This window comes from Apodemus sylvaticus, chromosome 3, assembly GCF_947179515.1.
Source record: "Apodemus sylvaticus chromosome 3, mApoSyl1.1, whole genome shotgun sequence".
Taxonomy (NCBI): domain Eukaryota; kingdom Metazoa; phylum Chordata; class Mammalia; order Rodentia; family Muridae; genus Apodemus; species Apodemus sylvaticus.
In genome coordinates, this window is record NC_067474.1 from 122,009,324 (window position 1) to 122,034,222 (window position 24,899).

Here is a 24,899-nt window from a genome sequence, read left to right on the forward strand (position 1 = left end):
CGGCTGGGCACTGATGGAGCACGGAAGGCCACGCACTTCCAGGGCAGGGATTCATCGGTTTTACCTCTGTATCTCCCGGTCCCTCACAGGGAACGGCATCGTTTCATAGAGGAGGAAAGCTGAAGTATAAGGGATTGTGTTTTATTAGGGATGGAGAAACAAAAGTAGAACTAGCGCTTGCGCGTCTTGGTTTTGCTGTCTGTGCTCACTGCTGAACAGAAGAGAGCCAAGTTATTCAGGTGAGAGGCCAGATGCACAGTGGAAAGACCGGAGGGGCGGTGGCCTGCTGAGTTCAGCGGAAGGGCTCTAGAACACACACATCTCTGGAGTGAGCAAGGCTTGCTCGTCTGGAAGGGCCTGTCCTGACAGCACTGTGTGGAGGGTGGAGCATTGCCAACGGAGGAAGGACTTGGCCGGTCTCGGGAACCTGAGGCTCCAGGTCTCCTTGGGCATGACCTGGTTCTGTGACCTTGGCACCTCTCTCTTCATCTGCTGAGTAGCTGAAATCTGCCTTCGCCTCTTACTGGGTTTGTGAGCCTCCCAGCTGGCAGTGCACCACACCTGTTTTTCATGCACACCTGCTTGTGCAATGCTGATGTCTAGCAGCGAAAGCGGAAACACCTACTGGGCGAGCCCTTGGCCGGCGCTGGGAGCCACCCATTTGCAAGAGGTGCCCAGGACCGCCGTGCGGGGCTCCCTCCGGGGCCGCCCCATCCACTGTCCTTGGGGGCTAGGGGAGGACAGGGCAGCCAGGGGCAGCCATGACGGAGCCCGAGGCCGGAGCCGAGGACCTGGACACCCTCCTCGACGAACTGGACTATCTGCCCGGCCACTTCCACCTGGAGATGCAGCTCAACTTCGAGCCGCGCTCACCCGCCCAGCTGCGCACCCGAGACCTGAAACTCCAGAGAGAAGGTCTGCGGCAGGAGCTGGAGCTGGTGGCCACCCCGCAGCTGCCTGCGGTGCGTCACCTCCTGGGAACCTTTTCCTTCTACCTGGAGGAGCTGGGTGATGCCCGCGAGCATTTCCTGGAAGTGGCCCGCAAAGACCCTGGCAACCTCAACGCCTGGGCCAATCTGGCACACGTCTACGGGCAGCTGGGCCAGGAGGAAGAGGAGGAGGCGTCCGCCGGGCGACTGGCCAGCCTCATGGGCCTGGCAGGGGACCCCGAAGATGCCGGAGACCCCCGGCTCCGCGCTGCCCGCTGCCTGGCGGAGCAGGGATACGCGCATGGCTTCGACGTGGGCTGTGCCAGTCCAGAGGAGCGCGCACAGGTGCTGGAGGCGGGCATCGCACTCTACGACAAAGCGCTGGGCTATGGTCAGCAGGTGGGTGCTGTAGTCATTCATTTCCTTTGCTGGGATGCCCGCCACCCTTCCTGACCCAGATCACAGGGTAGCTCTGCGGTCCTGGGTGCTGCCTACCTAGATTTCTGTTTCAGCACCAAGACAAATCCTCCACTCGGGCTAACGCATTCTTTCTCCCTCCTCTGCCAGCAAGTAAGAGGTACAATCAGACACCAAAAACTTGGCAGATTTTTCTTCCTCCTTTCCCCCCTCATCCTCCTATCTGTTTAAATCCCACACCTTTGCCACTGCCTCCGCTTATAAGAGCTCCCCTCCCCTCCCCTCCCCTCCCCTCCCAGCCTTCCTCTGGCAGCCCAGCCTCGGAAAGGTCCTGCCTGGACTTTGTGATCATTCTCCAGCTCTACTCTACTGTCCCGCTGTCACTCAGCTGCTGATACAGTCGCTGCATCTCAATGGCTATATCCTCAACTCAGCCTCTCCATCCCCCCTCTCCCCCCCCCACCCCCCCCGCCTGAGTGACAGCCTAGGCCCTCAGTCCTGTACCCAGGCTTTCACTTCGCCCCACCCCACATCCATTCCATCCACAGTGGGCGGGCTCCATATAGCTCTCTTCCTATGTCTTACCCGCCCCTTCCTGGGGTACCTCCTGCTCCTGCCCCTTCCTGGGGTACCTCCTGCTCCTGCCTCTTCCTGGGGTACCTCCTGCTCCTGCCCCTTCCTGGGGTACCTCCTGTTCCTGCCTCTTCCTGGGGTACCTCCTGCTCCTGCCTCTTCCTGGGGTACCTCATGCTCCTGCCTCTTCCTGGGGTACCTCCTGCTCCTGCCTCTTCCTGGGGTACCTCCTGCTCCTGCCCCTTCCTGGGGTACCTCCTGCTCCTGCCTCTTCCTGGAGTACCTCATGCTCCTGCCTCTTCCTGGGGTACCTCCTGCTCCTGCCTCTTCCTGGGGTACCTCCTGCTCCTGCCTCTTCCTGGGGTACCTCCTGTTCCTGCCTCTTCCTGGGGTACCTCCTGTTCCTGCCTCTTCCTGGAGTACCTCCTGCTCCTGCCTCTTCCTGGGGTACCTCCTGCTCCTGCCTCTTCCTGGGGTACCTCCTGCTCCTGCCTCTTCCTGGGGTACCTCCTGTTCCTGCCTCTTCCTGGGGTACCTCCTGCTCCTGCCTCTTCCTGGGGTACCTCCTGCTCCTGCCCCTTCCTGGGGTACCTCCTGTTCCTGCCTCTTCCTGGGGTACCTCCTGCTCCTGCCTCTTCCTGGGGTACCTCCTGTTCCTGCCTCTTCCTGGGGTACCTCCTGCTCCTGTGATCTGCATAGCCCCCTGTAGCTCTCAGATTTGCTTCAGAATTTCCCTCCCAGGGACGCCTCCACGCCTCCACGGTTCCAGGCTGGTCCCAGTACACTCTCAGCTTCCCCCGCCCTGTTCCAGCTGCCCCTCAAGTCTCTCCATCCCTGCTGCTCTGCCTCAACCGTTTTGAGAGGGGGCACAGTGGTCATCTGATTTCTCACTGTAAACCAGTGTCTCTCATACACAGAGATACTCATAGGTACTGACACTAAATAGAGCCTAGCTTATGTGTCCTTTATCCTGCAGTTCAAGGGTCCTACACTCAAGCAGCCTATACAATAAGCACTTATGACTGAGCAGCCCTGCGGGTCTGGGATCTAGGTGCAGCTCTACTCAGTACTTGGGGCTATGGTGCCCTCTGAATGTTTGCCTGACTGGGCACCATCTACAGCCACACCAGCTCATAATCAACAGGGAATGGTTCCTCCCTGGTTGTTGATACTTTGACTGTTTTCTGGTTCTTAGAACTATGCCACTGGGTCTGGTCTGCACTGCAGGGAAGGGGGTTACACAGAAATACCAGCGGGTGGACTCACTGGGGGTTGCCTGTCACTGAGGCTGATAGAAAAGTGACGTGGGAATGTTATTTTCCTCAACGATATGCTCTGGCATGACACCGTTCACAAAGCCTCTGCACACATCGTGTCTTTCCCCCAAAACATTCAAGTTCTTTACAGAGAAAGTTGGAATGGTGACTTTAGTAAGGTCATATTGGAGGGCATGGACTTGACCTCAGGACAACAGCACAGGGTACAAGTCAAGAGGGCCCTTAGGCTGGGAGTGCAGGTTCGGGGCTCTCTGAGCTCTCCAGCTCCACTCAACTGATACCGGGCTCTCCAAGGGCCCTTTCCCTCTCAGTGAAATGAGATAGTGACGTTAAGTGTGTCATAGGCTTTCTCATTAGTATAATGGTGGTGCCATTTGGTCAGTGATGTAATTAAGAGCTAACGTTTGTAAAGTTCCTAGAACGGGCCTGCACAGAAACACCCATAGGTGAACCTCCATTTTCTCACCTACGAAGCCTCCTCTACCCACAAGCTCAGTGTAGCCATGAGCGTGGCTGTGAGCTGGGACCGCCAGTTTTGAAGCCTGGACTTGAAGCCAAATGCCAGGCCATGGGCATGGGTAGTAGAGCTGGCGCTGTGTAGGTTGAGTGTGGTTGTGGTCGCAGGTCTCAGCAGTAGTGTGGTGCTTAAAGGGCCCTGGCTAAGGAGCTTGAGGCTCAGAGACTCTGTCAGGGCCTCCCACAGGGGAGTTGTCTCTCCACGGTGCTCTTTCTCATCTGTGGAATAACACAGGAAAGGAGCAATCGGAGTCAGGCAGGAACTTGGGCTTGAGAACTCGCCTCTGTTACTGGTTTTGCTGTGTGGCTCCAACAAGCTTCTTGTCTCTGGCCTCCGTGCTGACTTCACAGAAGCCAGTACTGAGCTACGGGTATTTCCCTGAGATGTTCTGTGGTTATCCTGTCAAATAATAGAGAGACCCTGAGGATACCTAAAAGGTGGTTACTGGATCTCTGTACATTTATCCAGTCCCTGTTGTGCACCAGGCCTGTGTTAAGAAACCCAAACATCAAGAAGACCCTGAACAACAGAGAAAGCAGACAGAAGGCCCTTCATTAACCAACCCCCTTACCCAAGTACTTCCTCTAGGAGAAGAAACCAAAGGAATAAATTAGAGATGTCTCCACAGCTGCCTGGGGTCACAGTCCCACGGCACAGGACAGTCTGTAAATACTGAGCAGTGGAGAGCGCACGTTCTAAAACAGAATCAGTTCCCCAGGGCCTGGCAATGGAAGTGGACTTCGGTGGCACATGGGGACCCAATGTTGGCATCAGCCGTGACCTGGAAAACCCAGGTCCTGTGGGAGAGAGAAGCAGTGAGCAAGTTCCAGAGAAGTGACACTTTCCAGCAGAAGTCACTGGCGGAAGCTTCTGGAAGAGGCAGCAGTCTGCTGGCAGGAGTAAGCTGAGGGCACTGCCAGCATGGTGTCCACAAAGGCCCGACCTCAGGAGCCCACAGAGCCGCCTGAAACTGTAGCAATCTGACTTGGCCTCTGAAACTGGTTCCCAACTTCCATGTTTTTCCTGACTTTGTCAGTTCCCTTTCAAGGCAATCCCAGCCTAATTCCCCAGATACCCCATGCAGCTTTATCCCTTGTAGAGTAAGACTGCTCTCAGCCTAGAAGGCAGATACACCATCAGAGCCCAGCCCGCTTGTCACCTGCTCCTGGGAACCTCCTCACACAGCTTCCCGCTTTGGCTGCCTTCTAACTGCACCTGAGAGCAGAACCCTGTGGTTCACTTCAGGGACTTGGAGCTGAGGCTTGCACGCCTAGAAGTTTGCCTGAGGGCACTTTGAATTGAATAGTCCTGTTCTAACTTGTCTGAAAGCCTTTGCTTGTCTCTGGGATCAGAAAAATGGGACAGAGGGAGACACTCCTCATGGGCACTCTCAAAAATCTGGGATGGGGAGTACTGAGAGTTCTCAGGTAAGCCAGTACCATTTGTTGGAGAGATTACTGAAGGCAGGGGGTGGAGGCCCTCAGGGTGGTGAGCACGGGGAAGGACTCCTGCAAGAATCACCACCACTTGCAGGAGCAGTGGAGGTGAGCCTGGGCTGCAGCGGACAGGCAGGGCGAGCCGGGAGATCCTTGAGGCCAGAGGACAAATGGCTGCTGGGAAGTAGAGGCTGCTCATCCTCAGACCCATACTTCAGGAGGCTGTGCTCAGCTTGTAACCTGTGTAAGAGGGGATGGTGGCTGGGATGTCCGCACTCTACTCTTCACCCCCTGTCGGGAGGTTTGGGGTTGTGATACTGGGCATGGAGTCTGGGCCTTGCTATGCTGGACAAAACATTCTACTGCTAAGCTGTCTTTCTGAGGCCAGCTCCTCATTCTTGATGAAATTATGAAGAGATGGGTTGCTTTTATCACTCTTTTCCTCTGAGGATCACCTTCACACACACACACACACACACACACACACACACAGAGAGAGAGAGAGAGAGAGAGAGAAAGAAAGGGGGGTCGGGGGAGAGGGAGACAGACAGAGACAGAGGGAGACAGAGGGAAAAAGGGAGAGAAAGGAAAAAAAGAGACAGAGATTGATTTTCAGTGGTTCCTGGTCACAAATCTCAAGGTTCCATGGGCATTAAGAGCACAGAATTTGCCAGGCTGTGGTGACGCACATCTTTAATCCTAGCACTCAAGAGGCAGCGGCAGGCAGATCCCTGAATTGCAGGTCAGCCTGGTCTATGGAGTGAGTTCCACGATAGCCAGGGCTATGTAAAGAGAACTCCTGAAGATGGTGGCAGTTTTGCTTGGTGGATGGTCCTGTACAACACATGCCCACTAACGTAAGTGTAGATTCATGTGTGAACACACATGAACACTCCTTTGCACACATGCATGCCCACACAAGTGAGCGCTCACACATGTACATGTTCATACACTCACACATACAAGCTCCTCCCCACCTGTCACAGCAGGGCCTGGGGAACAGTAAGACCCACCACCAAACTGGAGCCTGTGGGCTGTGTGAGCTCAGAAGTTCACTTTCATAAATGTTTGTGTCTAACCCGGGCCTCACAGACCCACTGCCTGTCAGACACTGTGTTTCCCTCACATGCAAGGTGCAGCAGGCTCCAAAGGGAAGGCAGGCATTCAGTGCACTTACGCCATTTGGATTTCACTGTCGGTGATGCCGGAGGGCAGGAGAGTGAGGCCTCAGGCCTGCCTCACAAACAGAGCGGGCATTCCATCTCTCATGCCCAGCAGTCAGCCACCCCAGAATCCCTGTGTGCACATGGGTGCCTTTGGGCACACACCTCCACAGGGTTCCTGGTATATATGGGTACAGTTAGGTACGCATTTCCACAGGAGCCCTGCGTGCATGTGGCCACAGGTGGGAACATGCACCTCCACAGTTCTGAGTGCTCTGACCCAGTTCAGAAACAGAGGAAGAGGAGGAAGCCAGGCCTCGGGCTGATGGCCTGGGCACTGAGCATGTCTGGGATTTTCTGCACTATCATCATCATCATCATCATCATCATCATCATCATCTCAGGTGACCTTATGCTGGCACAGCATACGTCATATGTCATATATATATGACATATATATGACATATATGTCATAATGCTGGCACAGCCACGTCATTAGCACCATTCCACACATGAGGGAACAGAGGGTCAGAGAGGTGCAGGCTTACCCAAGGTACACAGCCATGAGTGACAGGGAGGGACCAAAGTCAGGTGCACAGGCTCAGGGTAGAGCATTCCTGCATCAGTGACAGCAAAAGTCACACCTTTGCTGTTCATTGCTTCTGGGGCTGCTGCCGCCGTCTCTTCCCACCCATCTGGTAACTTTGAGGGCTGGGTCTCCATATTCTCAAAGACACAGGACCCTAGCTGTCAGTTGCCTTTAGCATCACCTGACTCAACTATGTCTGATAGAAGAAATAATATGCCCAGGGTGCTGCACAGTGGATAGTATTAGTGCACTGGGGAGCTGAGGAGTCAGGTGTGCTGCTCTTCTTTTAGAGGACACTGGACTCTCTCAGGCCCACAGCCACCACAGACCCTGGAGTCTGCCTTAGATCCCCAACAAGGAAATAGAGAAGTGGTTCTTCACAGTTGAGTGTGGGGACAACATAAAGCAAAGATGACCCACAGGGGCAGAAGACAGGACAGACGAAGGGACAGCAGGGAGCTTGAAGTCTTCCAGGTGGAACTCTCTAGGGAACCCTGGATGATGACAGACACTCCCAAGATATCACACCCAATTCCTAAACTTCCCTCACCAGCCCATCTGCTACCCCCGCCACTAGCTTCATACACGCTCACAGATAAAGAGGCTGGCTCAGTGACCTTCTGGGATCCCTGGTTGGAACAGGGGACCTCAAGTTTCTGTTACTCCACACACCTGCTGAGGCAGGGAAGCGAGAACACTAGTACCCTCAGCAGGGCGGGAAGAACGCCTTGTGCTCTGGGCCTGTCTGTCACCACGGAAGACATTCCAGTTTCACTGGAAGGACACATTCCTAGGCAGGTCCGACACCTTGCGACCATTTCTGGCAGTTGAAAGACCAGTTTTTGGAGGGAGGCAGATCAGAACCTGAATCCCGGCCCTTCTGCTTGGGCCACAGCGTTGAGCTGTGGCTCTTTAGGCTGTTTTCTAATCCCCGTGAGGAAGATACCATCCCTTCCAAGGCTGTTGTGAGAAGCAGGTACCACTGTACCCAGTGACCCGGAAGTAGCCTTCCTCCTTCCCACCAGTCCCCTCCCAGGAGATGATTCGTCAGCCTTGGGGCCTCCCTGGAATGCACAGGGCAGCTACCAGGACAAAGTTCACCCTGCCAGGCAAATGCTGTCTGAGAACCCGGCTGGCCGCCCAGTCTAATCAGAAGCCTATCGTTCTGTAAACTGTGGGTTTAGTGAGATTGTACCAGTTGTTACCAGTTGGTACCAGGAGTGGTTCTAGAGGAGCAGAAGTATAAGGATGAATGTTTCAAAATTTTGGAGTTGGTTGGTTGATCCAATAGTACCTTCAACTACTGAAACTTCTCCAGACTCTCTCCCTCCTGGGAGCTCGGAGAATATTGAAGACCTGTGGATGAAACTATATCTCAAGCTTAAAGAAGCTAATGCCTTTGATTATCTCGATGAATTAGGTGATTCAGTGGTATACAATACTTTCTCCAAGTTGGGGAAAAAATGAGAAAATGATTTTGCTGGTTGGTTGCTCTTAGCATCTCGGGGAAAAAACAATGAAGGAAAGGAAGGAGTTGTGTGATAAAATTGAACTCCAGACTCAAGTAAATAATCTAAAAGTTGCTAAGTGTGCCCTTGAAGAGAATCTACTCTCTAGCAGCCATAGAGCTCAAGTAGCAGAAAATCAAACTGAAGCCCTCATTATAAGGTTGGCTGAATTACAGCGAAAATTTAAGTCTCAACCTCAGAAGGTGTCAGCAGTTAAAGTAAGGGCATTAATTGGCAAAGAATGGGATCCTATAACTTGGGATGGGGATGTGTGGGAAGACCCTGTTGAAATTGAGAATTTTGAATCTTCAGATTTTCAAGGATTTGCTCCACCTGAAGAAGTAGTACCCTCAACCCCACCCCTTTAAATAATGCCTTCTCCACTTGAGGAAATTAATCCCTCAGAGCCTGATAAACCAGCAGTGACTTTTGCTGACAATACTGATGTTTCTCAAGACCCACCAATAGTTTCTTCTAGACCTATAACCAGACTCAAGGCAAAGCAGGCCCCTAGAGGGGAGGTAGAAAGTGTAGTCCATGAGGAAATACACCATACTAATAAGGAGCTTAATGAGTTCGCTAATTCATTCAAGCAGAAGTCTGGGGAATATGCGTGGAAATGGATTTTAAGGGTGTGGGATAATGGTGGAAGGAACATAAAACTAGAGCAGGCTGAGTTTATTGGCATGGGCCCTCTAAGCGGAGACTCTAGGTTTAATATGGAAGCTCGCACAGTTATAAAAGGTGTCAAAAGTTTGTTTGATTGGTTGACTGAAGTATTTATCAAAAGATGGCCTACTGAAAAGGAGTTGGAGATGCCTGATATCCCTTGGCTTAGTGTTGATGAAGGGATTTTAAGGCTTAGGGAAATTGCAATGCTAGAATGGATACATTGTGTAAAACCTAATCCTCCACAGTAGGAAGGTCCAGAAGATATGCCCTTCACCAGTCCTATAAGACACAAACTGGTGAGAGGGGCACCAGCACATTTAAAGAGTTTTGTTCTTGCCCTTTTCCTTGTGCCAGACCTTAGTGTTGGAGATGCTGCTGCTCAATTAGAAGAATTAAATTCAATGGGTTTAATTGGGCCCTGAGTTAACAAGGGCCAGGTGGCAGCATGGAATCGCCAGGTGATCATAGTTATAATGGACAGCATAGACAAAACAATGTTTATAATGACAAACCCCGTAATGGGCAGAGAGGTGGAATTTATAATGGTATAACTCGTTTGGACCTTTGGTGCTGGTTAATCAATCACGGTGTTTCTAGGGATTAAATCCATAGGAAACCTACTGCATATCTGTTTGATCTGTATAAGCAGAATAATCCTGAAACAAATGACAGGAAGGCTGAATTGGATCATGGCAAAAGGCAATCTCGGCCAGTGAATCAATTTCCAGACTTGAGCCAGTTTACAGATCCAGAACCCCTTGAATGAAGGGGTGGCCGGGTCCCCCTGAGGAAGGATCTTGATAAGACACCTAAAAGTTTTGCTGTTAGTCTTTCTCCAATTCTTCCCCAGAGGGACCTATGGCCTTTTAGAAGGGTAACTGTACACTGGGGGAAAGAAAATAATCAGACATTCCGGGGGCTATTGGATACTGGTTCTGAATTGACACTGATTCCAGGAGATCCCAAGGAACATTGTGGCCCTCCAGTTAGAATAGGGGCTTATGGAGGGCAGGTGATTAAAGGAGTTTTGACTGAGGTCCAGTGGGTCCCCGAACACATCCTGTGGTCATTTCCCCAGTTCCAGAATGTATAATTGGGATAGATATACTCAGAAATTGGCAGAATTCTCATATTGGTACCAGCGTAGTGGGGTATTCCTGTGACAACCTGACCATGTTTTGGGGAGGACTGTGGAAAGACTTTGGAACTTTGAGCTAGAAAAGCTGTGGAAAGTTCTGTAGGAGCTTGGAAGACAATGTTACAAACAGTGCAGAAGATGGAGGCCTGGCTTGTGAAATTTCAGAGGGAAGATTAAAGACTCTTAAAGTGGCCATGTTTTGATTATGAAGATTCTGTGGTTTTGGTTAGCTGGGGCTGAAGAATCAGCTGTGAGTAACAAGATACCAGAACCACTAAAGCAAACCTTTGTGTTACTGGGACTATTGATGCTGGTTAGCTAGAGCTAAGAAATTAGCCGTGATTAAGAAGAGACCAGCATCACTGAGATGAAATCTTCGTGGAAGTGTTTTCTGAGAGCGCAGAGAGTGTGTTCCAGAGATAGCCACAGTTGTATTTTGTGCTGTGGCTGTACTTAGTACTGTGTAAGAGTCACCCAGATGGTACTGGTTTTGAAGGCATGAAGGGGTCATGAAGAGCAGCTGAGGCTCTTGGCACAGTGAGAGGCCACAGAAGGCCATTGGTGAAGGTGCAGCCTCAGTTGCAATTGATGGCCCAGGACTTGAAGGGGTCATGCATAGGAGCAGAGGCTTGTCACCATGAAGGGAGCCTATGAGAGGCTATTGGTGAAGCCTAATTATAGTGGAAAATAGCAGCATTTTGGAGATGCCACTACCATGTGATGACCACCAAGAACAGCAACAGCAGTGGAGTACAGGCAGCTGGAGCCTAGAAGACAAGCTGTGTGCTACAAAGAGCAGAGCTGGAGAAGTGACTCAAGCCCTTGGAGGAGCCCAGAAGATCGTGAGTTGGATCCCAGACATTGAACCATTGGAGTTTGAGTTTTACTTTTGGTTGTGACTGTGCCCTGATATGTTTCCCTCTTGAAGGAAGAAAGTATTTTAGTGGAGCCCACAGTTAAAAGACTTTGAGCTTTTAAAAGACTTTGAATTTTAAAGATATTGGATATTTTAAGGTGATTGAACTTTTAATATGTAAAGACTGTGGGACTTTTAAAGTAATTTAGATCTTGGGGATGAATAAGAAAGTAAGGGTTGAGGCTTAATAGTGATGTGTTTGTGTGTCAAGTTGACAAGGGGTCAATTGTACTGGCTAGTTTTGTGTGTCAAATTGACACAGGCTGGAGTTATCACAGAGAAAGGAGCTTCAGTTGAGGAAGTGCCTCCATGAGATCCAGCTGTGGGGCATTTTCTCAATTAGTGATCAAGTGGGGAGGGCTCCTTGTGGGTGGTGCCACCTTTGGGCTGGTGCTCTTGGGTTCTATAAGAGAGCAGGCTGAGCAAGCCAGGGGAAGCAAGCCAGTAAGAAACATCCCTCCGTGGCCTCTGCATCAGCTTCTGCTTCCTGACCTGCTTGAGTTCCAGTCCTGACTTCCTTTTGTGATAAACTGCAATGTGGAAGTGTAAGCTCAATAAACCCTTTCCTCCCCAACTTGCTTCTTGGTCATGATGTTTGTGCAGGAATAAAAAACCTGACTAAGACAGTCTCTGACCCTGAGTCACCGCCCATGGACATGCCTGAGTTAATACAAACCAGCCCTGTGACAGTGTATCCTATCCCACTACTGCCAGATCACCCTCCTATGTCCCTTACCCATGAGCCACAGAGGCAGGATCTGCAGGCTTCCTGGAGAAGACCGGGTCTGATCCTTTGGTCCATTAAAAAGGGGGCACCTGTCAGCCTGCTTTCACTCCACCCGTCAGTCCAGCCAATGGCTTTCCAACTTCACACAGTAGAGAGAACTGCAAGCAAACAAAGTCACCTCTAGCGCCTCAGAGGCATGAGTTAAGAGTTCGAATTTCTAAGTCAGGCCTGGTGGCTCACACAGTAATCTTAGCACACCCAGACTGAGGCAGGAGGATTGCCACAAGTTCGAAGCCAACCTAGATTGCATTATGAAACCCTGTCTCAAAACAAAACCAAACAAACAAAAATAAATCAAGAATCTTAGGATTTCTATTGCTGCCATGAACCACCTTGACCAAAAAGCAAGTTGGGGAAGAAAGGGTTTATTCTGCTTACACTTCCATAGCACTGCCCATCATCAAAGGAAGTCAGGACAGGAACTCAAATAGAGCATGGAACCTGGAGGCGGGGGCTGATGAGGCTGTGGATTGGGGGTGCTACTTATTAGTTTGACTATCACTATAACAATAGCTAAGCCTGGGTGTGGTGAGGTACTCCTATAATATAATCCCAGCCAGAGCTAGAGGGGGAGGATTTCAAGCTTTAGGGCTAGCCCAGGATGTGCAGTAAGACCCCCCCCCTTCTTGCTTTTGAGACAGGGTTTCTCTGTGTAGACTTGGCTGTCCTGGAACTCACTCTGTAGACCAGGCTAGCCTTGGTCTATCCACCTGATTCTGCCTCCCAAGTGCTGGGATTAAAGGAGTGTGCCACCACTGCCCGGCAAGACCCTTTCTCATGGAGGGTAGGGCTGGGGGTAAGGAATGCCAGGAGCAAGTCTCAGTCTAGGCTTTGATGACTCTCTTGCCTCAGTTTCCCCATCGGAAGTAATGATCTCCCTTTCCCTTCCACACAGGACATTCTGAAGCCCTAATTACGCTGAATGTGCTTTGCAAATGGTAGCCACTGTTTAAATCCTAGCTCTCTGTCATTCGATATTGTTGGGGAAACGAGAACTTGAAGTCGGAGGCGGCTTGGAAGAGTGGGTGAAACCTGTAGTCTGGTGGCTTTCTGCCTGCTTCTCCCATCTCAGCAGGAACAAAATGACGAGAGACTCCGAGGAGCATGAGGCCAATGCTCAGGGAAACCCTGGAGTCTATCTGTCACTCTCCCCTGAACCTTGTTAGTCCCGGGGTGACGGAACACTCAGGCCGGCTCTCACGCGATTCCTTCCTGAGAATCTGCCCCAGGATGGAGGCCAGCCTGTAGCCAGGGCTCTGACGCCGGCTGGTCGCTGTCAGAGCTTCAGGGGACTGAGGATGACTGAGCACAGGGTGTCCCACACGGAGCCCATGCCAGGCCATCCCAGAACCTCCTCCCAGAGTCCTTTCAGCCTTGGCCTCCTCCCAGGCTGCCCAAACCTTCGGCCTCTGGGAGCTGGGAACCCTGGAGCTGTCTATCATCTTGCCTGCCTGCTGAGGTTCCACAACGGGAGAGAGGCAAGTGGCCCCTCCTTTGGGCAGGAGCACACCGGCAGTCACGGGCCTGTTTAATTTAATGCACTGTGGCTTGCCAGGTTGCCCCTGGTAACAGCTTCAGCTGCTACTTCCAACACAGGCAGGATTTTTAAAGGGACAAGGCTATTTTCAGGCTGGCATTGTACTAGGGAGGGAACAGCATCCAGGAGCTCCTTCTCCTGGGTGCTGAAAACCCAGCGCCACTCTGAGGTTCCCCACTCCGTGGCCGCTAACCCATGAGGCCGTAGCTCAGAAGCCCGCCCTCAGCCTGAAGCCCACTCACAAGTATGACCTGCCACATTTGAGATTCGTCACATGTGTCATATTCAGATAGCTTCATTTTTGAAAATCAGTTCAGTCTCCAAATTTGGAGGGTAGGGAGCAGAGCCTAGGAGCTTCTCCTGCAATTCAGGGAGAGACCGCCAGGGGGTGATATTGCCTCCATCGTAAAAACTGGGTTAGAAACTCAATTTTAGGATTAATTAGGTTAGGATGCTGACAAGTGAGCAGAGAGGTGGGGGAAGGGCTGATTTGTAAACCTTGGCATTAACTCAATCTGGAGTCACCCTGCCTCTCTCGTCTCAATGTCCCTGGATATAGAATAAGGAGGTAACTGTGCTGTGGAAAAGACTGGAGACTAGGACCGGGGAGGAGGAAGTTTAGCTCCCAGCTCTGCCATTCACAGACCATGTGGTTGGAGGGAATAATTTAACATCTTTGGACCTGAATGCCAATCAAAGGAATGTCTACAAAGCAAGAGGAGCCCTACCCAAAGGCAGCCCATGGGATTACACATCTGAGGCTCCCCTGGGCTACACAACAATCTAGAACTAGGCTACATACTGAGACACTGTCTCAAAGCCAAACAAAGCAAAGCAGACAACACATCCAACACCGGGGCCCTGTGTAAGTAAGAAGGATGCCTTGTAGCCCTAGAGAAGGGGGAACGGGGAGAGGTGGGGTGTCTTCGGGCTCTAGGCCCCGAAACACTATGGCTCTTTGGGGTATTGAAACATTACACTAGACAAAGCACCCCCAAGCCAGCCCACACCCCGAGAGATGGAATGAGTGTTTGCCCACACAGGCCCCAGAGGCAGGTAGCACTGTTCTCCCTTGCTGTTAAGAATGCTGCCCCTAAGTATTTACCCCCAGGGTCACCCGGTCGGACCACTCAGGTGTGTGAGCTACCAGCTCGCACACATCTGCTCATTCCAAGCCCGAATCCATCCCATCAGCTCTTGTGTTGACCCCATCTCTTGTCATGGAGCCATGGAAGGAAGTGTGGAGCCCCCTTCCTCCATGTGGGGGGTTGGCACTACCCAGCTCTACCCCTGCTATGGCTCCCCGCTGCCTCACAGATGGGCTCCAAACTCCAAGTCTGGTATTCTGAGCCTTCTGATGTTCGCCACTGATTCCCCACTTCCCTGGTCTAGGAGTTCCAGCCCTGGTCACACGTGGACGCCACACACTACTCCGCTACATCTCTGAACTTCTGCCCACAATGACCAGTCCTCCTGGAATAGTTTTTCTCACTCTATCCCTCTAGGTGGCTTCCTCTCTTCTTGAGGACCCTGTCCTAGTGCCTCTTCTCCAGATGGTCTTGGAGAAACTTCTGGGTTAGAGAGAACATCTCTTACAGTCTCCCATGGCTCCTGCATCTATTCTGTTCTAATTGTGTCTTTACACCTGCTGGGCCAAAACCCTTCAAGATGAGACTTCTTCCCTCCTCTGTCTTTACTGCCCAGCCTTGGACCATGAAAAAGATCAGCGGAAGCACAACCCAAGCTGAGAAACACAGCAGGCCTCTCTAGGTCTCAGGCTTCCTGGCCCTATCCCAATACGTTGTCATACCAGTGATAACTCTGGAGTTCAGATGCATGATGATAATAATGTCTCCTTTACACACACACACACACACACACACACACACACACACTGGCTCTGGCTCCCTCTACCTCACTCACTCACACACAGGGCTCTTTGCCCTTCAGATTACTCATTCCCGCACGTCCCACGCATCTGCTCAAGCCAGCTGCCTTCCCATCAGATACCCTGGTCCCTGTCCCACCCTCTGATGCGTCTCAACCCACTCAAAACCCAGCTTGAAAATATATCCTCTAGCCAAGCAGTAACGCCACACGCCTTTAGTCCCAGCACTTGGGAGGCAGATACAGGTGGATCTCTGAGTTCAAGGCCAACCTGGTCTACAGAGAGAATTCCAGGATAGCCAGGGCTACACAGAGAAACCCTGTCTTGGAAAAAAAAAAGAAAGAAAGAAAGAAAAGGAAAGAAAAAAAAGAAAAAAGAAAGGCCGGGCAGTGGTGGCGCATGCCTTTAATCCCAGTACTCTGAATGCAGAGGCAGGAGGATTTCTGAGTTCAAGGCCAGCCTGGTCATGACATCCAGGGCTATACAAAGAAACCGTGTCTCAAAAAAATAAAAAGTAAAAAATTTAAAAAAAAAAAGAAGAAAGGAAGGAAGGAGGGAAGGAAGGAAGGAAGGAAGGAAGGAAGGAAGGAAGGAAGCAACGAAGGAAGCAACGAAGGAAGCAACGAAGGAAGGAAGAGACCCCAGCTGGGAGTGATGTCATCCTACATAAATGGTCTGTATCTCAGGGCCTTGATCAGACTCTGCTCCTCCTCCAGGGTTTGACAGTCTAGCATGGTGACCGCAGCATGGGCTATGGAGCTAAGCAAACATCAGCTCTGCCGTCTCCATCTGTGTTATCCTGGGCAAGTCATGTTACCTCTCTGCAGCTCCCTGTATTCACCTGTAAGGTGGGGCTCACACCTGGGTCCTAGGTTTTCTGTGAGGTCCAGAGAAGGGTCTGAGAACCTTGGCACAAGCCCCAGGCCCCAGGGTCTCCATACCCAGGTCTGTTTCCCCCGCCAGCTTGTGAACCTGGCATTGTCAGGGTTCAGCTGTCTTTTGAGGCTGCATCCCTACAGCACCTCGGAGGTACTCAGAAATGCTGGCTGATTTGAATGCTGCTGGAGTAAGGTGGGATGGGTGGGGGATGGGTAGTGAAGGGAAGTGAACTCCTGAGCTGGGAAGGCAGAGGAGGGGATGGGGAGATGAATATGGAGGGAGGGAGGGTCAAGAGCCAGAGGCAGAGTTGCCGACATGCACTGGGGATTTTATTGGTTTTCATTAAAATTCCTTCCCAAGGCAGGAGGAGCTACTCCCTTAAATAGCAGCATAAATATTTTATCTAGTGCCCAAGTCAGACTAAATGCACAGTGAGGTTGGCATGAATAATAATGAGAAAATATTCAGGGAGGCCGGGGGAGGGTGAGCTGAGCCGCTCACTTAACATCCCCAGGAAGGCTTTCTCGGGAAGATGGGAGTGAGTCTCATCCCAGGCAGAAGAAGGAGCAGCCGGAAGGAAGAAGATCCCAGCTGCTCAGAGCCCCTGGCTGGGGGAGCCAGGCTGGCAGAGTTAGCTGGAGAACAGAACAGGTGCTCCACACCCGCTCTGCAATGAGCCCTTCACCCGGGGCTTAAATGACTAGTCTCCGATGCGCTTTGATCAGAGAAGTAAAGCAGTTTGCCTAAGGCTGCCCAGCAAGGCACTGCCATGGGGCTGTAGAAGGGCAAAGGCCCCACTGTACCTGTTGCCTCTTCACGTTCACAAGCATGGGGACTTGTAGACAACAACCTGGGCATCTCAACACCCACCACACAGCATGCCCATCCTTGCCTTCCTAGATCCCAATAGATGAGAAAAGGAGCTGGTACTTCACCATGGCAACGCTCTTCATCAGGTCAGGCTTGCATCTAGAGATGGGTTGGGGATGGTGGAAGGGGTGTGGCCTGGAAGCCAGGCAGAAGATGGAGCAGAGGTGGGCGGGCCTTCCCTTGGCAAGGAGCCTGTGGGCACCATGGCAACATCCTGGGGGTGGCTGGGAGGGCCAGATGGGGGCCACAACCCTTTCCTGCCCATAGGCTGGATGGCATCTTTCTGGAGATGGGCAGTGAGGAGCAGAAGAGGCTGCCAGGCTTCAACCGGACTCTGGCCTTGCTCGGGGAAGTCCTCAAGTCCTCAGACTCCCGACACCAAGGTGGGAACTCCAGGCAGGATTGAAGGGGAGCCTCTGTCCCGCTGTCCTGTACCTGGCAATAGTTCTGTCTGCCTTTAGCCCTGTCTCTCATTCTTCCTCACCTCGGCTCATCTCACAATCGCCCAGGCCCCTCGCCCCAATAAAGGAAGCAACTGTAGGGTATAGCAGTCCCAGGTGTGTCCCAGAGCTGAGCACCGTGTGAATCAGTTTATAGAAGGCTTGGACGCCAGCGGTCAAACAACTCACCAACACCGACACAGGCAAAGAGAGAACAGATTGAAATACACTTCAAGGAAGCGACAGGGAAGCTTCCAGAGAGATTAGCCACTGAGGGAGGGTTTCTTCTATAGCAGTTGAGGGGGGTGTTACTTGGCCTGTTTTGTGCTCCATTTGTGTGGGTAGCCCATGTGGGTGGAGCGGCTGTGCCTCGTGTCATCTGGTTTAGTAGTAACCTTTAAAGTATGTTGTTTTTGAGAGTGGCCATTGATGTGAGGAGCCCCGGGGTCTTTGGGGATCAGCCATCACAGGTCACTTGAGGCCAGGCTGCAAAGGTTGTGGCTAAACTGTAAAGAAATAGGGATTTTGCTATTATTTGGGGTCTTTTGCAGCTATAGTCTGGAAACTGAGGCAGGAAGGCCCAGAATGCTAAACTAGCCTGTGCTGCATAGTAAGACTGCCACAAAACAAAAACCCCAGCAAGCAGGCAATGGCACGGACCCATATCTTAGATTGTGTAGCATGTGTCCCCACCCCATCTGTGGGTAGGGAAGAAGGCTATGATGGAGACAGGTGTGTCCTGTGTTCTAAAGCCAAACAGCAATCACAGGAACACACACACAGACAGACACACACACAAGCACAGACACACACACACAGACATATACACACACAAATACACACCCAGAAACACACACAAGCACAAACACACAGAGGCAAGACATATAATACAGGGACACACACAGACAAACACAGACACACAGACATATACATATACACACACATAAACACACAGACATACACAGAGACACAGACACACACAGACATATATACACACACAAAGACACACAGACAGACAGACACATACACACAAAGACACACAGACAGACACAAAGCACAGACACACACAAACATATACATACATGCACACACACAAACACACACAGACATACACACATAAACACACAGACACACACAGAGACACAGGCACACACACAGAAACAGACACACTCACAAACACACACACATAAACACACAGACACACATAAACGGACACACACAGAGACACAGACACACACACAGACAGACACACATACACAGGCACACATACACAGACACACATATACAAACACAGACACACATACATACAGGTATACATAGGTACATATACACACACACAAAGACACACAGACAGACAGACACATACACACAAAGACACACAGACAGACACAAAGCACAGACACACACAAACATATACCTACATGCACACACACAAACACACAGACATACACACATAAACACACAGACACACACAGAGACACAGGCACACACACAGAAACAGACACACTCACAAACACACACACATAAACACACAGACACACATAAACACACGGACACACACAGAGACACAGACACACATAAACACAGGACACACACAGAGACACAGACACATACACAGACAGACACACAAACACAGACACACATACACAAACACAGACACACATACACACAGGTATACATAGGTACACACACACACACACCCCAGAGGCCAGGAGAGCTAAACCCTGAAATGACATGTCCTGTGTGACATGCTGGGACACAAAGTGTGCACTAGAACTAAATCATGTCACACTCTCAGCATCCTATATCCTCCTCCACCTTTTGTGTCCTCTGTCCCTGGCTCACACTATTGTCCCTTTATCCTCACGGGGCTGATGCCTATGGAGGAGAAACTGCCCCCATCTATCCTGGGGCTCTCCCTGCCCCCAACTGCTCCCTAGAAGCCCCCTCTTGCCCTCCCCCAGCTCTGGCCTGGTGCTACGTTGGCATGCTGCTGGAGAGGAAAGACACCTTCTCAACCACCCCCATGGGTGTCCATGAATGTGGGTACTCGGGCACGGAGCCCCTGGACTGCTTTGGCAAGGTATGTATGTGGCCTGGGTACAGCTACTTCGCACACTGGGTCTCCCACAGCTCCCCCAGAGCCCTCTTCTTCTCTGAACCAACCCCACTGTGTGACCCACACAGGAAGGACTCTACTCCAGAGCCCCCCATCCCCATCTCTCCCCCACGCAAAGCACAGTTCCCCCATGCCTGCTCTGTTCTGCCCAAGACCAACACCCTCCCCACTGGCCCAAGCCCATCCCTCCAGCCTCGAAAGGGACCCTGGGACAGTTCCTCTGGGGGCCTGTATCCACACCTGCCCTTGGCCGTGTTTCCTCTCTCTCACCCCCAGCAGCGTATACTAGGTTTCCTGGGGTCTCCTTACTAGCTCTGCTCTCAGGTCATGCAACACTGAGACAAATCACTTAGAACAGGTAACAGTCAACACCAACATTGACAGGGAGAGCTTGGCTCTGCCAGAAATCCCATATGTCCGTATGTATGAGGAGAGAGGAAGAGGCTGACCCTGATCCTGCCCCTTACCAGCCCCATGACAATGGCAGGAAGGCTTGAGAATGTGCCAGTGAGCTGGACTCCAAGGGATTGGGGGTGTTGCCTGAGAGTGTGGGATCCTCCACGGTGGCTGAATGACTGAGCCAGGTGGATGCTGGCCTCAGTGGCTGTGGTGGCACAGTTTCATGCCTTACTCCTCCCCCGTCCCCCTCTCACTTCCTCCCTAGGCCATTGAGATTGCCAAGAACCAACCTCCCATCTTGAATCGCTTGGCCAAAATCTTCCACTTCCTGGGAAAGCAGGACATGGCCGTAGGAACCTGCAATATGGCCCTTGCGGTGCTTACAGACCCGCAGCTCAACTGGCAGGCATACTGCACCAGGGCGAAGGTGAGTCAGCCTGCAGCCTGCCTCATCCTGCCACCAGGGATCAGAGGCCAAAGGACAAGGGCAAAGTGCCCTGTGATCTTCATGGTGGAGGGCTTGGGAACCGTCTAGGCACCAGACAGCAAAGCTCTTTGAGCAAAGAGGCTGTGCTGTGTGTAAACATGGAGGCCGGCACAACGGACAAGTTCACTCGTGACTGACCGACTGCTATGATGATGTCCGTCTTAGCAGCTTCACTGTCTCTTGAGAAAATGGGCTGCACCAGGTCCTCTGTGCTGCCAGTCACCCTGAGGTGAGGGCTGCCTCCCTCGGTTCTCCCTGCTGGACCCAGCTGTGCCTCTGGCACCCCCACAGAACCCGGATGTTTGAGGCCACATCTGCAGCTCTGAAATCGGTTTTCTACAAGCCAATAAGGACCCCACCTCTACCCCACCTCCACCTCACTCCCACCCCAACCCCCACCCCTCATCTTCTTCTCCACTATGTTTCACCTGACCTGGTAGCCTATATGCTGCTGGTCTGGTCTCCGTGGCTGTGGGGAAAAAAGCAGAAATCTTCTTCCTTTCACTTGATAAAGTTGTTACTGATAATAAGGATCCTCATCTGAAGGTAGCACAGAACACTTTGATGCTGTGCTCTGGTTTAATCCTCCCAAGATTCCCCTGGGAGGTAAGACTTTTGCCAGTCTGTGGGTGGGCACGGCCCAGGGAGGCAGCCAGCTTCCTTGGGGTCCCACATTCACTTTGTGAGAATGACAGCCGCATATCTCCTCCCTCTGCTCCCTGAGGCTCCCAAGGTCACACTTGCTACTCAGGCGGACCAGAGCAAGCAGGAATACAGCAGAAGGGATGGACAGGTGAAGACGAAGCTTCAGCCCATTGTGTGGCCCAGGAGCCCAGATCCGGCCGAGATGGCTCTGCCCAACACTCTCTCGCTCTCTTCCGGCGCACTGGCCTGGGCCTCCGCCTAGAGCACGCTGCTCATAGATGTCCAGTTGGCTTTCTCGCTCACTTCCTGCCGGCCTAACAAAACCTCCGATTCCTTCCAGAGACCTCTTATTGACCCGGTCAGGCTGCTTGCCGGGATTTTCTGTTCCCTCCTGTTTTGTTTTTCCTTCCTGACACATAAGTCACTGTTCACTATTTCTTGCATTTATTATTCTCCCTAGTAACGACAAGGCCAGGAGCAGAGGTTTGTCCTTTTGTTATCAGTGGCTCCTCGGTGCCTGGCACAGAGTAGGTTTTGTGAACTGCTAAGTTTTCAGCTTAGAAAATGGCGTTTAGATGGTTGTAGGGGGCACTAAATGCATGCATGAATGGAGAGCATTCACTGTATAAGCAGAGAGACAGGCCCAGAATGGGGAGTGGTTACCCTAGCTCGCCCAGAGCAAGACTCCAGGGTCCCAGCCACACAAGATGTCCCTGATTGCTGCTGAGAGGCAATCTGGCCTTTTCTTTCTTTCTTTCTTTCTTTCTTTCTTTCTTTCTTTCTTTCTTTCTTTCTTTCTTTCTTTCTTTCTTTCTTTCTTTCCTTCCTTCTTTCTTTCTTTCTTTCTTTCTTTCTTTCTTGATTTATTTACTTAGTCTATATATGTAAGTACACTGTAGCTGTCTTCAGACATTCCAGAAGAGAGCGTCAGATCTCATTATGGATGGTTGCGAGCCACCATGTGGTTACTGGGATTTGAACTCAGGACCTTCAAAAGAGCAGTCAGTGCTCTTAACCCCTGAGCCATCTCTCCAGCCCAGCAATCTGGCCTTTTCATTGGATTGAAAAATAAAACAAAACAAAAGGCAGATAGATAGATGTCTTGTGTGGAGTGCTTCCTCTAAGTTACCTCTCTGCTGCAGGTCCGGATCAGAGCCTATGTCCACGACCTGGAACGTGCCAAGGTGGGGCTCGGGGGTATGCCTGATAGGAACCACCTGGCTTGTGCCAAAGCTGACCTTGAGGAAGTGGTCAAGGTGTGCCCAGGCCTCAGGACCTACCTAGATATCAGTCAGGTAAGAAAGACAAGGGCTGTCTGGGTGCTGAGGGCAGCATGGAGTAAATGTCGTCCACCCTGCCCCCCTCCTCCAGTGCCCTGTGGGATGGGTACAATAATGTGTGTATGGTGTTCAGAAGCCCCCCTCCCCACCCCTCTCCACCCCTCTCAGCGGTCGGTCCATGATGGGCTCAGGGAAGGGCTATCAAAGGTGACCACATCTAATTGTACATGGAAGGGCTTGTTCACGGTGGTAAAGTTAGGTGTGGATTAGCCTGGGACTAGAACCCGGGTACAGCCTCTCATTGTCTGGCTCCTCCCCCACTCCCAGGTTTACTACTACATGGGCGTGGATGCCATGCGGGAGCTGCTGGCTGTGGACGAGGCTGCGCTCAACCAGGCTCTGGTCTTCCTGGCGAAGGCTGGTGAGTTGGAACTAGGCGACACGCTACCCGAGCTGCAACTGCTGCGCGGCAAATGCCTACGGGTGCAGGGTGAGGACGCCAACGCTGCGGCCTGCTTCAAGCGGACGGTGGAGCTGGACGACGAGGGATCCAGCCACACCGAGGGCTTCGGCTGCCTGCTCGAGGCACTGCTAGCCCAGTGGAGCCAGGCGCAGCTGAGCGACGGCGAGGTGGGGGACGAGGTGGACGTCTGGCTGCGCCATGCCCAGAGCAAATATCCGGCAGCACGCCTGCGCCAGGAGCTGCAGAGGGTGTGGCGTGGCCACACGGAAGAGGTCCTAGGTCTGGCCCGGGCCTTAGTAGGCCAGGGACGTCCAGCACTGGTGCGGCTGCTCTTTGAGACCATGGAGCACGAGGGTGAGGACGCTGGAGGGCCATGCAAAAGTCGAGCATCCTCCTGAGTCAGGTGCTGATACCCTGTGGAGGCACCATCCGGAGGAGGCCCTACCCCAAAGAGGTCCAACCTGGATGACTGGATCTAGTCACAGCACCCAAGGCAAGCCACCAGGCAGGGTGTGCAGGGCCAGACGTTTTCTGCTTCGGGGCTGTAGTTTAATAGAAGGCTTTCATAGCAAGCATGAGTCCCTGGGGTTGTGTCCCACATGGAGGTTGGGGTGGGGTAATCAAAGCCCCACCCCCGAAATTGTGAATGGGTATTTTGAAAGGTTTTATCAATTTGAAATACCCATAGGGCAGAAAGTGAGCACTTGCAGGAAATTCTGCGGAGCAAAGGAGTCTGGGAGCAGGCATGAGGGGCCCCTGGAAAACTGCCGCTTGGGAGAAAGAGTTTTGCAAACACGCAGAGAAAATAGGATGGCTCAAGTCTCCTGACAGAAAAGATAGCTGTCTCAGAAGTAACTTTCTATCCCCGGTGCCTGAGCGACTGCCACTGGATTCCCAAGGGCCACACTGAAAGTTTAGCTAAGTGGATTTCAAGTCCTATAGCCAGAAAAGCCCGGCTAAAACAGGCCAAGGTGGCACTGTGCCCGGGTGCAGGCAGAGTCCTGACTTAAACTCAGGTACTCAGAGACAGTTCCTACCTCTCTCTATCATGTCCAGCCCTCTTGGAAGGCTTCCCAAAGTCCTTGAAATAAAACTCACCAGAAATACCTTTACTTGATTTCTTTGCTCTTGGGGGGACTTACAAGGTGGACCCTCCACCTGTCTCTATCTTAAACCTTCTAGGAACGGGAGGAAATCTTACAATCACCATAGCAAATGTGGAAATTTGCTTCCCCCACCCCCAAAGTCTCTAATCAGTGGTTCTCAACCTTCCTAATGCGTGTGACCCTTTAATACAGCTCCTCATGTTGTGGTGACCCCCACCTTAGAATCATTTTGTTGCCACTTCATAACTGTAAGTTTGCTGCTGTTATGAATCATAATGTAAATACCTGATATGTGATCCCTATGGGGGTCATGACCCCCCAGTTGAGAAACACTTCTCTAAATCGTAGACCAGCTAGGGGATGCACAAGAGCTGATTTAGCCCAACATTCAACAGTAAGTTCTCGCGAGATTCCGCAAGTGCCAGCTGCACATAATCGAGGTATTACTTCCTAACTCATGGTTCCTGAGGGTTAGGGTTAGAGGTCAGGGGTCAGAGGTCAGGGGTTAGGGTTAGGGTTAGGCTCACATTTGGAATGGTGACAGTCTATGCTTTGCTCTTCTCACTGCTATAGAAGCCAGCATGCGACTCATCAATAGACAGCACAAATGACCAGAACCTCTTCTCTTCCACCTGCTACCCTTCCCTTCTCCCCCAAGACAGTGACTACAGGCTCCCCTAGGATGGGAGCCCCTGTCCCCCTCCTTCACTCAGTAGACAAATGGGATTTGACAGGACTTGGAAATTGGTGACATTTGTTTTCTGCCTTTCCTGCCCTCTTCCACCTGCTCCTGTCCTGTTTAGTTGTTTGTTTGTTTGTTTTATCATTTTATGATACCTTATTGTCTTAGTTTGGGTTTTATTT

At 51.7% G+C, this 24,899-nt stretch overlaps 1 protein-coding gene across 1 annotated transcript; it reads left to right on the forward strand.

Annotated features, from left to right (window-relative positions):
• The first annotated feature begins 662 nt into the window (after positions 1–662).
• Ttc22 (tetratricopeptide repeat domain 22) lies at positions 663–23,978 on the forward strand. The gene is made up of 7 exons (XM_052176892.1): positions 663–1,328; positions 17,127–17,182; positions 17,364–17,479; positions 19,501–19,619; positions 20,320–20,481; positions 22,329–22,481; positions 22,794–23,978. The coding sequence occupies exons 1-7, from the start codon at positions 762–764 to the stop codon at positions 23,325–23,327; spliced, it is 1,707 nt and encodes a 568-aa protein (XP_052032852.1). The 5' UTR covers positions 663–761; the 3' UTR covers positions 23,328–23,978.
• Positions 23,979–24,899: the final 921 nt, after the last annotated feature.